Source organism: Manacus candei, unplaced genomic scaffold, assembly GCF_025592945.1.
Source record: "Manacus candei isolate 608988 ecotype Guabito, Panama unplaced genomic scaffold, ASM2559294v1 h1tg000017l, whole genome shotgun sequence".
NCBI lineage: Eukaryota > Metazoa > Chordata > Aves > Passeriformes > Pipridae > Manacus > Manacus candei.
Window position 1 is genome coordinate 7,913,647 of NW_026138065.1, and position 16,014 is coordinate 7,929,660.

General features: G+C 39.9%; 1 protein-coding gene across 2 annotated transcripts; it reads right to left on the bottom strand.

The window, feature by feature from the left end:
- Positions 1-1,847: 1,847 nt before the first annotated feature.
- Positions 1,848-15,260, bottom strand: QPCT (glutaminyl-peptide cyclotransferase). 2 transcript variants are annotated; one of them, XM_051783353.1, is made up of 7 exons: positions 14,891-15,164; positions 10,906-11,052; positions 8,275-8,556; positions 5,650-5,823; positions 4,717-4,816; positions 4,133-4,249; positions 1,848-2,096 (listed from the first exon to the last, which is right to left on the bottom strand). In XM_051783353.1, exons 1-7 carry the CDS (start codon positions 14,999-15,001, stop codon positions 1,951-1,953), a joined length of 1,077 nt encoding a protein of 358 aa, XP_051639313.1. In that variant the 5' UTR covers positions 15,002-15,164; the 3' UTR covers positions 1,848-1,950. The 2 variants fall into 2 exon arrangements, with proteins under 2 accessions (XP_051639313.1, XP_051639314.1); XM_051783354.1 differs by lacking the exon at positions 5,650-5,823 and having other exon boundaries at positions 14,891-15,260.
- Positions 15,261-16,014: the final 754 nt, after the last annotated feature.

Below are 16,014 nucleotides of genomic sequence, written 5' to 3' on the forward strand. Positions count from 1 at the left end.
ATAACAACCCTCTGATCCAGCATTTCATAATGAAGCCTATTTTAAGGTAACTTTCAAATTCTTGAAGAAGCAGAGCAGCAGTGCTCACTGCAAATGTGTACTGCATTTTTCAGAGGCCCTGTAAAGTATAAAGTACCACAAAAGTTCACCAGAATAAATCAGCCACACAAACTCATGTTTAATATTGCTGTATATAACCATTCTCTTACCTTTTTTCGCCATGTAGGAGGGTGAAGAGGGTGCCTTATACCACTCAGAGTATTCAAATTTTAGAAGATTTAATTTTGCTTGTTAATCTATTTTCTCATGGGCTGCAGTAGAGGAGAATATGATTGCAAGGAGTTCAGATAGCTTTGATATATTTACACAGATGTACAGTAATACCTGACAATAAACACATCTGTCCAGCTTTTTAGAATTTTCATTGTATTCTGTTTCAGAACTTGCATGCAAAACAAACATTTCTCACAAATGTTAAAGTGATGGGAAAACATAAAATGCGTTTGTTCTGTCTTGAGCAACCAAAATCAGATGGAATTTAATTTTCAGGCTATCACTAATACTAAAATTTTACAAATTTTCGTTGCTGTAAATGTATATTTCTGTTACAACTTTAAAATATGGATTTAAATATTGTCTTAGGCTCAGAAACATTTGCTTTAGGAAAATGGTAAAATACAGGCCAAATCTGACATCCTGACATAAGTCCCCATGGCTTATCTCCTTTTTAAGTCTCTTTGCTCAGGATAGAACTTCCTAAGGGAAGAAGTTCAGAGGAGTAAAATATTGACTTGTTTTCTCTCAGTTCATCTTCCACCAGCTTCATATTTTTATTTTTTTCTTCAAATGCTCTTATCTTTTTCTCACCAGTGGAAACCATAATTCTGTGAGTAGCTTCTGAATACTGTTCTTCTGGCTTCCATTGGTTTCATTACAGGCTTTCTTTTTGCTAGTGTTACACTAAATTTATTGAATAATTCCACTAAGGAATGTAAAAACACAGGGTTGCTAAACTGGTGAGTATCTTTTTGGTGCCTAAACTACCGTTTTGCTTCTAAGTAATTTTATTTTTGATAGCACTTTGCCTTTAAAATGGTATTTAGATAAAATTATTGTTTCTAAAGTGATCATTTGCCTAGTATGATTATTTCTGTTGTGCTTTGTATTAAAAAATGGCAGGTGGGTGGGGTTTTGGGGGTTTTTTGGGTCAAATTATGAATGATTCTCATGTGATTGAATGGTGTGTGCTGAGGCATTGTTCCCACACACCACCTGATCTCTATATCTCCTGTGTTGCAGTCAAAGCACAGTGGAAACCCCCCCATACCTTCCTGTTACCATCACTCCTCACCACCATTCTCCCTCAAAAAGTATCCAACAAACAATTTGGGTATTGCTCTGTTTACTGGTGGCCTGCTGTCTGCAGAATCCTTGTAGCCCTCTTCGTAGGGGAAGGAGGAGAGGGAGCAGAGAGACTTAAAAATCACATCCCATTTCAGGATGAGGTGATTTAGTTCAACCCAAAATAGAAGTCTGTTTTAGAGCATCTTTTGATAATGTGGCATACATTTCCATTGCTGAACATGGCAAAAGTTGGTCATGCCTTGTAAAAACTGTATCCAACACTTAAGTTGGCAGGCATCCCTTCCTGGGATCATAATATGTGACAAAAAACGGTGATAACAATCTGGAAGAAATTCTGGGTTATTTTTTATTCAGAGGGAAGACATGGAAAGATCAAATTCTTTCCAGGCTGAACTAGTTCTTATTTAATGTTCTCTTATTTGGCTACATGGAACATTGGGCCAGGAACAGCTGAATCAATAATCAGTCTAGCAAGAGCTATCTTATTTTGCTTTGCTTTACTGCTCTCCAGTTCAATTAAATAGCAAATGTGAAGGTGGGCAAACAGTATTTAAAATGGAGTACAATTTGTTGATGTTTTGTCTATTACAGGTTGAGATATTCCAGTACAAACACTTGTAGGATTTTGTTGAGATTGTCGATAGTGGTTTTGTCAAGGTTTTCTTCTGTGTCCTCCATGGTATGCCATACTGCAGGAAAAGGGGATGGAATCAGATGTAGGACTGGAACTCCTATAAAAAGAAAAGTGAAATTTGGAGAAGAAATGTTGGAGAAGTTCTGTTAAGCCAACTGATATGTCGCCATTTAGCAATAGAGTCAGGTAACTACTTAATAAACTTGCTTTATAGGGTGTGTCACTGCAGCTTCCTTTTATCTTGTCTTATTTTGAAGCTTGTGACTGCATCCTGTCATTAAATTGTGTGTTCCCTAAAACTGTCACCTTCCTTTCCTTTGAGTACTTTTGCCTCCTTTTATTTTTAAGGCACCTGTAGTTACTTGTTGGGGTTTTTGTTTGAGATTCCTTTCATTGTAGAACGTTTAGGAGCCACAGAAGGGCAGAGAAATGACTGCAGCTCCTCAAACTGAAAACTGATTACCATGAAAAATGATTGAGCATTTTAGAAGCATTTTTTTTAGTTCTCTCCATAAATGGTAAAGTAGGGTCTCTTATTTTTGCTCTGTAAAATAGAACCACTGCCATCTTCAGATAAGGAACTTCCACTTGAAAGGATTATACCACTGTATACATTATATATATATATATATATGCATCAAGCCACCTATACATACTGCAGCTTATAGATAAAAGAGGAATTAAATCAGACTTCTGCTTCCTGATCACTTTTGGAAGAGGAATACTTTTTTTCTCCAGCCTTTTTCCTGTTTTACTGCTTTTCCTCTAAATTTTTCAACTGTGTACCCTTAAGGAATCCATTTTCCTCACTGGGTGTTGTGTTATTAGAAAAGATAAGGTGTAGTCATTGTTTTCCCCTATCAGCTTCTCCCATGTAGGATTTTTTATATCCCTGGACACACATAGGATGGCTGTGTTGGATTTGTTGGACCTGGACCCTGTCTTGATGTGAAAAATGAAAGATTTGTGGAGTTGGAGAGCCATTGAGCAGCAGACAGTAAGCACAACTCAGTGAAGAGAGCACTCACTTAGAAGTGGAGAGGTGTGGCTGCCCTTGTGCCTGCTTCCAGAGCTGTGTGCACATTTTATGTTATTCAGTTGTTAACAGAGCATAAGCAATGGTAAAATTAGGGGCTGGATATGAAGATACCTCCCTCCTTTCCTAGGGAGACACCCTCTTCACTGAACTTGTGTCGCATTCCTTTCTGGTCAACCCTTCTCTAGCAATATGACTCTTGCAGTCCTTGCTGTACAGTAGAAAGCTTCAATCAGAAGAGTTTCACTAATCTACTACCCTTATTTGCCCCACCTTCGTTTTGAAGATGCTTTGCTGAGTGCTTAAACTAAGAAGGACATGAAATACACATTTCAAACTCGGACAAGTGCTTTAATTATTGACCTGTAGCTTGACAAGTGAGAAGCAGTATGACAACTGCTTTCCCTTTCTTTGATCAAATCCCAAAGGAAAAGAATGAACACAGAGCCAGAGGCTATGACCCAGGTGTCTGCCAGAAGATGCTTAGATTGGGGATTACAGTTTCAGGTATCTGCCTAATTCCAGAAGGGATTTCAGGCATAGTGTGTCCTTTGGTATTTCTGTGGACTACTGTCTGCACTTTTCCCATCCTCAAGGTGACAGCTATGAAATCTCCATTCTTTTTAGGGAATGAGGATATCTAATATGAAAATGTGAAGTTTTGCAGGAGTCTTAAGTCTTTAACTTTAAACACTGTCTTTAAACAAGTAGTGACGTTATTGTAACTTTGACAACAGATCTTTAAAAATTTTTGTAGTTTTTAGAGACATAACCTTAAGTGTTTCACTGCTCCTAGAATAGTAACTAGCTGACTAGTGTGGTATGTAGTGATATCCCGCTGGATCAGGGTCACTTATCTTTGTAGGACACTACTGCTGACAGAAATTTCCATTCTCTCCATACCATTGAAGCTGTGTTCCCGCAAAGTTATGATGGGTGTGTTTTACTGCTGCTTTTTTTTGGGTATGTTTTTCAAAGTTGTAAAGTTGGATTCAGAAACCTCAAGTTGGGGCAAATAAGCTTGAAAAACAGGATCATATGCACTTGCTCATTCAGTAAATTGCTGCATTTCTTGCCAAACATATACTTTCTGGTACCTCTTAATAAAAATGGAATGTGGTCATCTTCAACCAAGCCTCGGTGTAAAGTACTGTGGAAATACTGTCCTTCAACAAGGTGATTCTTCAACAGATTCATGTTGTGTAGCTTTTGCTCTGTAAAGCATAAGGACAGTGAGGCATGTTAGCACATTTGAATTGTTTTTCCTGTCACAATGAAGCTTTTTCCATCAAAGAAGAAAAAGGAGTTGGTGACTGTCTTTTGCGTTTGTTTAGTACTTAGAAGACCTCAAGACTGGTGCTATTACCATCATTTTACAGAAGTGAATACTAAAACACAGAAGTGAAGCAGTTCCCAAGAGTCACAGAGTGACAATCAGTAATGGACTCTGTTTTGTGGCTTCCAAGTGTCTGCGAGTCTTCCTCGGTTGTTTTATTAATTTAATTAAATATCAAAATCTTCATATAGGTTTAAGATAAAGGAAATTTAATGTTTACATTGGTAAATATTATTACTGTAAACCAGAAAATTTATCTAAAAATCTGATTTCCAGGACTTAATACACTTAGAAACTACACACTACATTTTGAAATTCATCCAAAGCCCATATCCCTCTGCTTACCAATTGCTTGAAGCCTCTGAAACCATCGAGTAGTGTTTGGAAAATAATTTGGAAAGACTGGGTTTGGTGCACCAATTAAATCCAGTAGTACAAGCAGGTCCTACAGAAGAAAGAATCTTTAATATAGAACTCTTTACTACAACACCACCAACAGCAATGAGCTTCTTGGTTCCTGTATAGGTCATGACCAGGTCTTTGCTAGCTCTGGCTAAATGTCTGGCTTTTCTACCATGGTGCCTGAGAAGAATTTATTAGCAGAACATTATTCCAAACTGGCACATTTTGCTGTCTTTCTAAGGAGGGCAAAAGTAGGCTATTTCTCTGTTCCTCCAGCTGAAGCAGGCTGCCTTGCTTTGTTTGCAGTTTGTGTGTTATATCCCTTTAAAAGAAAAACTATGGTAGGTGGGGAGAAAGAAGAGGAAATTGCTTCTTCCCCTGAGAACAACAAAGTCTGTCAAGGGAAAGCCATTTTATGAGTCACAAGAAGCAGTGACAGAAGTGCCTCAGCAGTGAGTAGGGAATGTAGAAGGGAACAGACAACCAGAATGTTAGTAGGAATCAAAGAGAAACAGAGATTGCTGTAACTTAGTACTGAGCTAGGGGAGATTTGTTCATAGGCCAATACTATGTGCTCTTTCCTTATCACTTTGAATAATCTTTCCTGAAGAAGGTGGGTATCCTAGTTTACATTCTAACACATTTGTGTATATTGATTTTTCTATGACTGCTCCTTATACTTTCATGGGCAGGTCTAAGCAGATTCATCTGAACAGCTCTTGCCAACTCTGTATTTTATCATATCTCATAAGCCTGCTTCTTCCTTTAACTTTGGTGGGTTCATGGTTTCTTGGGAATTTGGCCAATTACCTACAAATTAAATATTTTAAAAAATGCAATTTACTATTATTCATTAAGGATGTGAAAGCCACTTACTATGCCCTGCAGCTGGTTTGTAGTTGAACCAGGTGGATGTGGAGTAGATACCATTTTTTGAGCTAAGTGTTTAGATCCATAGAGGGAATCGGAAGGGGACCACCGGACAAAGGCTTCTTCACCATCAAAAAAAATGAGCTGAAGTGAAAGGTCTGGTCTTGAAGTTGAGCTGGTCTGTTGGAGGAAGTTAGAAGTAAAATAATTGGCCAGAACATTAAATAAAGGACAAACACTGTAGCCATATAAGCAACATAAGCAACAGTAAGGGTATATTTTCAAGGTCCCTGATGCAAACCTTCCTTTGGCTGTTAAACACATTATGGTGTAATAATGGTAGCGATTTATGTAGCATGGTGACAGATTCTGCAGTCTTGTATCATTTTGGTTCTGGTTAAAAGTTTCATTTCTGACTTCAGCAGACATGAGCTGAGTGTTGAGACAGGTCTGCAAAACTAGGTCACAGAAACAGTATCTCAAATAAGGAGGAGACATGTCAGTAACAACACCGGATGGAGTGCTGATATTATTACTTGATTGTGCCACAAGGATTAATATAATTGCTACAGCTGTGCATCAGTGGAGGAGAATTATGTATTTGTGGAGTTGGTGGTTCTTTGAGGGACAAAGAGCCATTTTTCATTCATGAAAAGAATGACTATTTCTTTTTTTTCAGGGGAACTTGTAATCACTGAGGCAACTTTACCCTAAAACCAAAGCAGAGAGAGTGGAGTAGATATGCCCTTCTATTTCAACAACTGAAAATATCACAGCACTAAAAACTGAGGATATATATGATAAGGTCACAAAAGAGATATCTCTGTGAAATTTCTTTCCCATGTCCCCTTCTCTCTCTGTCTACTATATGAAGCCTTGTTTGAACTGTAAGCATTTCCTACTAATCTACAACACGGCTAAACCCAGTCAGGTTCCACCAAATGAACAGTTTTGGGAACTGTAGTCTTCGCAGTTGCTATAAATATTTTAACCCCTCTGAATTAACACTACTTCAAGTGAAATTGCATGATGTGGTTAAAAAGGTGGAGTCACTGGCAGCAGTCATGTCCTGTATGGGCTACAACTCCCAACTGGCTGGAGCTGATCCAATATAAACAGTAGTGGAAAACTCCTCTAAAATGTCGCTCACACAGGCAAGATTATATTGATTATGCTTACAGTGATATATTGATTACTGGCAGTGGTTTGCTGCCCTTTGTCCTTTGCACAGGACAGAGGTCTTTCGACAGCAGTCATTTTGCATTACGTTCTGGAGGAAACTTTATCAATGCCATTTGAGTTTTAGAAAGTAGTATTTGTGTTACTATTGCTGTTTAACACATTTTAATAACATAGAGAGATGTCTTTGCCTATTAATATTAAACTTACTGTATATAACTGGAGAAACATCAAACTAAAAATCACAGCTTCAAATCAAAGTATAAATAGATGTAGATGAAAACGTAACAAAGTCTATTGTGCTACCATGAGTAGAGCAAAAAGGTCATAGCTAATGTATTAAGCAGATGGATCCTAAAGTATATTTTTAACAGACTGTACAAATGGTAGCCTGTGCAAAGTAATTAATTGCCCTTTTGTCAAATGCTGTCATCTTACATGAAATACATAAAACAATTTTCATTGTAATGTGATGCATTACTAGTGAAAAATGCCAGTCTTGAAAGTCAGTGTGCAAGTTGTTCTATAAATAAGCATCAGGCAAATTTATTCTAAATGAAGCTTCCAAATGAAAGCATATGTATTACAGGAGTGTTTTGTTTTGTGATTAAAAATATTGGCATATTCCTAATCTTCTCATTCTTACATATTTGCATGTCAGAAGGCATCAAATCAGTTTCTGGAAACTATTGTTGACAAGTAATTGTAATACCTGAGCTGAGTGTATTCCTGACACTCTGTAAAGTGTTCCTCACATGTGAGAGACCTTTTCCTGTGAAAAATCTGTAAGTGTATGAAAATTATTTTTTGTAAATAGTGAATACTGAACCAGTAGGTGGCACTCCTGAATCTGTAATCCTACAGATTTGTAATCCTACAAGCTTTTAGAGTTTGTGGGCTCAACAGATTTTTATGCCTAGCAATTGCAGCACTTTGAAGCAGATTTTCATAGCATAGGTAACAACAGACTGATAACATTATACTTGTTTCATAAATAAACTATTCAAATTGTGATACAGGAAGAAAAGCTTAAAATCCTTATGGGATGGAGGGACATAAGTGTCACTCTCATGCACAGCAATTAGTTCATCTGTGTCCCAAAGCAGAATACAACTGAGAAATTTTAAAAATGCAAGATTTGGAATGCAACAAAACTTTGTCAGTGACCCTAGGTGTTATTGGATACAATAGGAACTTCTGAGTAGGGTTCTGTGCGTTTTAGCTTGAAAGTAGCAAGTCTATGAAGCATGTATTATTGATGTAAAATTTGTTATTTTTATATAGTAAATGTTTATTATATGTACAGATCTCTGTTCTTCTTGAAGTCAATGGGAGTTTTATCACAGGCACAACAATTGGAGAACCAGGCATGCAGGCCGCGGAAAGAATGTGGAAGTGCCCTAAGTCCTACTGCTGTTGCAAAAGCAAATGCAGAAGAAACAAGTACACTACCTTGATTAACTGAAGCTTGTTATCCAGAGCACGTGCCAACTCCAATATCATAGCACAGGGCACGGCTGAATCAGTTGCTCCTACAAACACTCTCTCCTGCCATTGTTGTCCAAAGAATTTTGAGTCGTAGTGGCAAGCAAGTACTAGATGGCGTTTTGCAGAGGGGTCAAGAGTGCTGATAATATTTGAAAATGTTTGATATCCATATGGTGTGTATCTCTGAAATGTATCTTCTTCAATTTCCCAACCAGCCTTTAATCTTTGAAGACGGTGCTTGATATGCTGCAATTATAAAAAATAATCAGATCAATATTGCTTGCTTCAGAAAGATGTTGCAGACAAATTGTCATTACCTAATTGATAGTGACCCTTAAGCTTATTTCTGTAAGTTCATTATATTTTTAAAGGATAAATTTTATAGCAAAAAATGTAATGTCACTATATAAAATAAGTGACAGCTTTGCTACCTTAGCCTTTGACTAGCTCATTTGCTTTTCATCTCTCCCTTTTGACTCCTGTCTTCGGAGCCTGAAGGTGTTTTGAATTATGGCCCATTAATATGACACATTAAGATCTTGATCTCTGAAGTTTCCAGGCCAGTGTTTTTTTCATGTGTAACTAGAGCAGATTTAATGTTTACCTCTTCAAATCTAAACTCATTTGTGCCCTTAAAACTCAGAATTGGCTGCAAAGACCTTGGTGTGGCTATTTTGACAATTACCACACAGAGATGCCACGGCATAATAATAACAAAATGCTCTTTGGTTTGTTGGTTGCTGTGAGGTGGTGGGGGTTTTTTAGCTTCTATGAGCAATCTGCCTTTCAAGTGACCTAAGTTGTTTAAAAGGCTATAAGAGATGATTCCTTTAAATTAAAGAAAGAATTAAACATTTCAGAACAAGATTTTAAAAATCAAATCCTCTAAGTGTAGCTCATGTAAAGATAAGAATTAAGACAGTAAATCTGTAAAAGAGATAATTTATTTTAGTTATCTTCCTACTGAAGACAATACCTCTAACAACCCCAGTTGTACTTCATGCAGAGTTCTGGCTAACTCTTATTAAGAGGGACATCTCTGTTTCTCTGTTGAGCAACTTATTTTTATGAGTCCCTAGAGTGCTTCTTCAAGGCAGATTCCTCTTTCTTTAAGTAAACATTAGGAAAAGCCTCTAAGGGGAAAATAAACTTTGAAGACTTGTTCTGCTCTTAGTGAACTCAGTGGGAATATTGCCGTGTATTTTAGTGCTAGAACAAACTTCCATTTTGTTTGTGGTCACCCACTGAAAGCTTTTATGGCATTGTATGGTCTATCAGCTATCAGTAGGCAGAGCAAAGGATGTTTGTTATGGATTAACGGGAATATATAAGCGTGGATGGAGTTTCCAGTGTGCAGCAGCCATGGTTGGCACTAGCCTTTTCCCTTAAAGGAGTCTGATGCTTTTTCTGTGTCTCAACAAAGAAGTGTCATCCATTTCAAACTCCATTGTGCTTCGACAATGGGAGACTCTTCTTTTTTTCCTTTGATGGGGGTCTAATTTAATACATGCTGTTACCTTCTAACAGGATGATTCTATTTTGAATGTGATTCGTGGTTTTCTAGCCCAGGCTCAGCTATTTTTTTGTTTTTCTTCCTTTTCCCCTTTTGATTTGGCTGCCTTCCAGAGTATCACTAAAGAAACCACGAAACTAAATCTATAGAGATATGTGCCCTCACACACACACACAAAACATAAAAAGGCTGCATTTTTGCAGTCTACCAATTGCAGAGTGGCAAATAAATTTATGGTAGTTAGAGCTGTCTTAGAGCTGTTGAGTCACTGCGTAAAGGGTGGATGAAGGCTAGTGAGATGTTGTGAATGCCTTCTAGCAAACTCAGCTGTACCATTGTTTGTCTCCTGCTTGGTTAATGCAATCCAGAGCCAGCATGGCACACTGTCCTGAAGATGCCCATGCTGTGAGCACAGAGCAGAGGTGCTGACCGGGCAGCAACCCAATTGTGTGGCAACTCCTTGTGGCTCAAAGACAGTGTGCTGGAGCCTTTACTGGCTTGGGGTCAGCTGCAATCTGGGCATATTAGCCCAGGATTAGCACACTGCTGTGCTTGGGCCAGTGGAGTGAGCATGGTATGTGGACCAATGCTGCACTTTGTTGTGCTGGCCATTTCATCTGCCTGCCCGTTTGGGCCCCTCTGATCCCTTTTTTTGTTGATACATCCATCTGAAGGAACACTTCAGAGGACTGTAACAGCACAGGACCCCTCTGGAAAAAGGTGTGTGTATGTATGTATTTTATCCTCATGCATGGTCTCAGAGGATTTAAACCAGTGACCAAAAACTTGCTCATGTGAGGGAAAGGGCAATGGTTGTGTTGTACTTTGGATACCAAACCTGAGGCAAACTTTTTAATTAAAAAAAAAGTAAAATTTTTCATCATGCTATGCAGCCCTGGGAAATAATGTCAGCTAAAGTGCAAGCTGTGTCATGTAGGCTCTATGCAGTCTAGACTTGAACAATGATAGAGTTCATCCTACTGAATGAAAGGAATGTGACTGTCCCTTTAGTGGTCACCAAAGGCATTACCAGAATATAAATACTAGATGTTCTTAGAGGTTTTCAGGAAGTGTTGTCTTACCTGTCGTACGAAATAATTTCCCGGTGATCCTGGGTATCTTTCTATCAGGATAGGGCGCAAATCGTTCTGCCACATTTCAGAAATATCTGTGTTTGCCACAACTTTTTGAATAGCATCAGAACCTAAAATTCTTGGTTGGTGAGAATACTGTAGAAGGCAGAGAAAAGGAAGACTGCTATAACTATTACTAGACCTTTTTAGTCATAGTTTTCTTCAAAATTACAGTAAATATGATATATTGTGCTAGTTTGATTTACTCACAACAAAAAGTAATTTTAAAAAGTTATCACTCTGAAATCATTTGCTCTGTATCTTTTATTTCCAGGCAAAATATACTAATATTAAAAATATGTGAGTTCTACATACTAGCTAGCTGTAAAACCTCAACCCATGAATGGGTTCTCTGTTTCCTAATATCTTAATTCTACATACATACAGTCATGTCTGCAACCATGCCACCTTCAGCTGAAGTTTCTACTGAGACAAACACCAGAAGCTTTGTTTCTAGTGGTAATAATGTTTAGCTTTATGCTGTGTCTATGTTATGAGGTGCAGTACTGCAAAGAAATGCATAAGGTAGCTCATTCTCAGAGAGAGTGAAGCTGTGTCATTGTGGCCTCTGCCCACAGCAGTGGTATGAGTGTGACTACACAGCAAGGCGTGGCACATTTGGGGCTGTATGTCAGCTTGGTGACACATGGGTTAACCTCAGAACTGATGGCTTGTCTCCTGTGACAACCATTAGCATGTTAGCTACCTCCCACAGGACTGCCTTTCTGTTGCCCAAGCACAGAACTTCAGGGCTATTTCAGGTGACCTGGAGTGCTGGAGGCATCCTCATGGGGCTCCCAAGTGCATGTCTTGCATGTCAACAGCCTCTGCTGTTCTGGAGTGGTAGGTGAATGCCAGATGGGATCCCCAAGGATATCTCAAATGCCCCTTTGGACACCTGGTTTGAACCTATCTGACCTCTAGCAGTTTTCTCCTCAGGAACTTCCTGAACCACTCCTGTTTTTATAGATTCCTATTTCAGGCACTATCATATCCTTATTTATATCGTAGGGTCTTCCCTCTACTCCTGTCTTTCTCCCAATGAAAAATCCTGCTCTGTTTATTTGTTCTTTGATCAGAACTGCCTTAAGTGATTGATCACACTTGCTATCCTTCAGTGTACCCTGTCTACCTCATCCTTTTTGAGATGAGTAAGGGGAGAGAAACTGGAACATGAGCACACCATAGTTTAAACTGTAGGATAATGGTATTTTCTATTTTACTCTTTTCCTTTCTTCAAACTGCTTAACAGCTGACTTGCTTTTGGGGTGTTGCTGCGTCAAACGGACATTTTCAAAGATATCTGTAGTCTAATGCCATCACTGTATGTGTTAGGAAAAAATAATCATTCCTTCTCCTTTTCCACTCACTCGTGCGTCATTTCACACGTGTCTGAAATACCAACTAAAACTCATGACCTGGCAAGAAAGTATACTGACCTAGACAGTCAGGTATAATGACTTGTTATTTTATTACCCTGAATGATGAATATTGTTAAAAATGGGGTTTATCTCGCTATTTGACTTTTTTTCTACTTCATTTGTGTGTGTACTGAGCAAAGCAGGTACAAGCACAAGTGTTTTCTCGACTTTACTGTAAAGATTTAATTCTGCCTTTCTCTCGTTTCCTAGTTGTTTATCTACATGTAGACCTTTCCTCTAATTCCATTTAAGTTTAGTGAAATTAAACAGAGGGATGATGCAAAGACACCAAATCTTACTGTGCCAATTTTAATACAGCATTTAAAGCTGAATTTTAAGACTATAAGGACACCAAATTTTAGGATGTGCAGTTAATATTCTTAATGCTAGGAAATTTAGACATGGGTTAAAGAAAAATTGCATTTTGTTTGATATAAAGAAGAACTTTTAAAAGTTCGGAAATTGTACTGTGGAAGTTGTAAAACTGTCTCTTGAAAGACTAGAAGTTTAATACAGTGGATTTCGACCAGTGTAGAAGAGGCACAGACAAGAGAAGATGTTGTGAGGGAGTTGTTCTGTTTAGGAGGAGCAGGGTATAAGGGGAGAGAGAAAAGCTAAAGCTATGTGCTTCAGAAGAGTGTAGGAAGACAATTTAAGGAAGTTCAGAAAATATGTCTACAGCTGAACAAGTGAAGGGTTCAATTAGAATGAGGAATCATCTTGCTTCCAACTGTAGAGCACGCCTGGTAATTGGGGTAATTGAATCACTTTGCAAAGAAATTTTTAAAGTACAAATGCATGAAAATACTTCGGGAGGGAGGAATCAAATTCCATTTCTAATAAGGGAGATAGCTTCAAATTTGGGAAGTGAAAGTAATTGCAAACGTGGTTATGAAATAAGCAAAATAAGATCTGTAGGTGACTCATTCTTTACAGTGTTGCCACAACAGGGAGGCAGAACAATGTATTTATGACAGGGTTGTCACTAAACCTGTTGTACTAAGCTGCATAAAACTGCAAGACTTCAAGTTCTACAAGTAGCCCATGCTCACCTGTAGGATTTTGAACTTCTGGCTCACATTCCTTCAGGGATAAAGAACTAAAGTTGTCAAGGGACAACAAGTTGATGAGAAAGAGGAAGTGGTTCTTGCTTAGTGTGTGCACAGGCAGAGGCGATCAGATGCAGTGGTTCTGCGGTTAGATGGTACTGCTGACAGCACTGGGGAGTAGAGTGACTACTGGGAGTGGAATGAGCTAAAGAGTGAATTGGTGGGACTCAAGGGGGCTGAGAAAAGGAGCACTGGGGCTACGATCATGTTCATTGACTAGTATGACTAAAGAATTAGCCTCACATATTCTTACATATATATGTACATATACATGTATTATGCATAATATAGATGTATTATGTTACAGATATGTAGTCAATACATGAGCTATACATGTATATATAATAAGATATAATTAACAGAACAGAATGACAAAGTATCTCATAAACAAACAACCCAACACTAACTTGAATGGGGAGTGAATAAAATCAAGGAGAAAGGGAATGACTAAGGGGAAGTATGAGGGAAGCTTCATTTTGCCAGTTTGTCCTGGACTCTGATCTATTGGTGAAGAGAATGGTGCACTAGATTAGTGGAGTTCAGTTGCTTCTGACTGAACTTTGAGTTCAGCTCTTCTACAAACACCTGGGGATGGGCCCTAGACAAAGATTTTCTGTTTGGAAATTCCTGAAACTTTTAATCGAATGTGATTTGTGGTTGTATGCTCTCCTATGTTTCATGTGGTTTAGTTCTTCACAAAGAAACTATGTTAGTGTTTCATAATGGACCATTGAGTTGTTACACAGAGAAATCTGTGGTTTAAGGCTTACTACTGTTTAATTAAACCTTGAGAGTGCTTTTTTCACTGGTTCACATACCATGAATTAAAAACAATATAATATGGGTCTGCAACATATTAGAGTATTATATCCTTTCAAAACAATTTTGTAGTGGATCTCGGTACCATTCCTACTTGTTTTTCCTAGATACATGTGCATCACTGCTGGAGGAGCTATTCTTAAACTAAGACACTATCTATCCTCTGACTCACTATAATCACAATGAATATTGGAGTACAATAGAATGTTATATGGAATACGATTCCAGATTTTGATCCGTCTTGTCCTCTTTGGGCTTCCCTTAATGTCACAAACTGCCTCTGACAAAGCACATCGCTCTCGCTGCCCGGTCTCACCGAGACGTCAAACGTGTGAAGGCGGCTTGTTCTCTGCAGTCACCAAGCCCGGGGTACGAGGAAAGCCGTGTCACCCACCCTCACCTGCGGGCCGGCCCCTTGGCTCCCGCGCCAAGGGCGACCCCCAACCCGAATTCACGTTGGCGCCTAGGGCAGGAGGGCATGAGGCTGTACCCCCGCCCAGCCGCTGAGCCCTGCCCGCCGGGAAGGTGCTCCCCACCTCCACCAAGCGAGGCAAGAAGCGCCCGGGAAATGCAAACGCGACCCACCTTCTCCAGGGTCCACTGTGCTCCGGCGTCCCTCCCGAGTGCCAGGTGCAGGCAGGCGGCGAGGCACAGCGCCCCGGGCAGCCGGGGAGCGGCCCCCGAGACCCCCGCCATCCCTTCTTCTCCGAGTCCCGGGGGTGGAAAGGGTAGAGCCGGCGCTGTGCCGGCGGAGGTGGAGGCGGAGGAGGGACGGACGGAGGGAGGGGGGAGGCTGCTGCTGCAGGAGCGGCTGTGGCTGATGGAGCCGCAGCCCTGCCAGCCTCTCCCAGCCCGTGTGCCCTCCGAAATGAGCCCCGTCCCCGGCAGCACGTCAGCAGTGCCACGGGCCCGCTCCCCTCCTCCCGCCGCGCTCTGAGGGGCGGCGCGCAGGGACTCATGATTCCCGCTGTGGGAAAAGCCGGAGCCTGCGGCTTTCCCCTGAAAGCTGGTTTTGTGTTCCGAGGGGCGGCTCTGGGATGGGCTGGGGGTCGGGGGCCCCGCGTGATCTCAGCGCGTTCGGGCAGCGGTGGGAACTGCGGGCGCTGGAATGAGGGAGGGCTCTGCTGCTCTGCTCGGGCTCCTGCTGGGAACGGGCCGGGATCAGCGCTCATGGCTGATGGCCAGCTCGGAACGGATATTCGTGAAGGGTCTGACAGGGCAAAGACCTACAGAACTGCAAAGGGGTTTAATTTATTAGTTTATAAGCTCTTCTTAATATCCTTTTTTGGCCTAAACCAACAATACTTGCTAGAATAAAAATCCATTCTTCAGGCATTTTAAATTCTGTAATTATACTATCAACTACCAATGAAGCAAAATCTGTGGTGAGGTGGTATTTTGCAGTAGACCAATTAAAATTATTAAACCAAAGATACAAGTTTCTGAGCTCGTGATCCCTTCTTTACGTCATTTGACATCACCGTTCTTGCTCTATGATGTCGCAGAAAACATCTCACTATTCTGCATCAAAGATACTCCTTTTAAAGTCTCCAGTTTTTACATGTTTCTTAAAGCTCAGGCTCAATGCCAAAACAAGAGAAAAAAAAAGATGAAAGAAAGGAAAGAGGGAGGGAGCAGGAGTAATCATATTGCTGCTCTCCAGCCTAATACTGGAAAGTTAAATCCTGGAAACTACAGCTTTGCAAGTA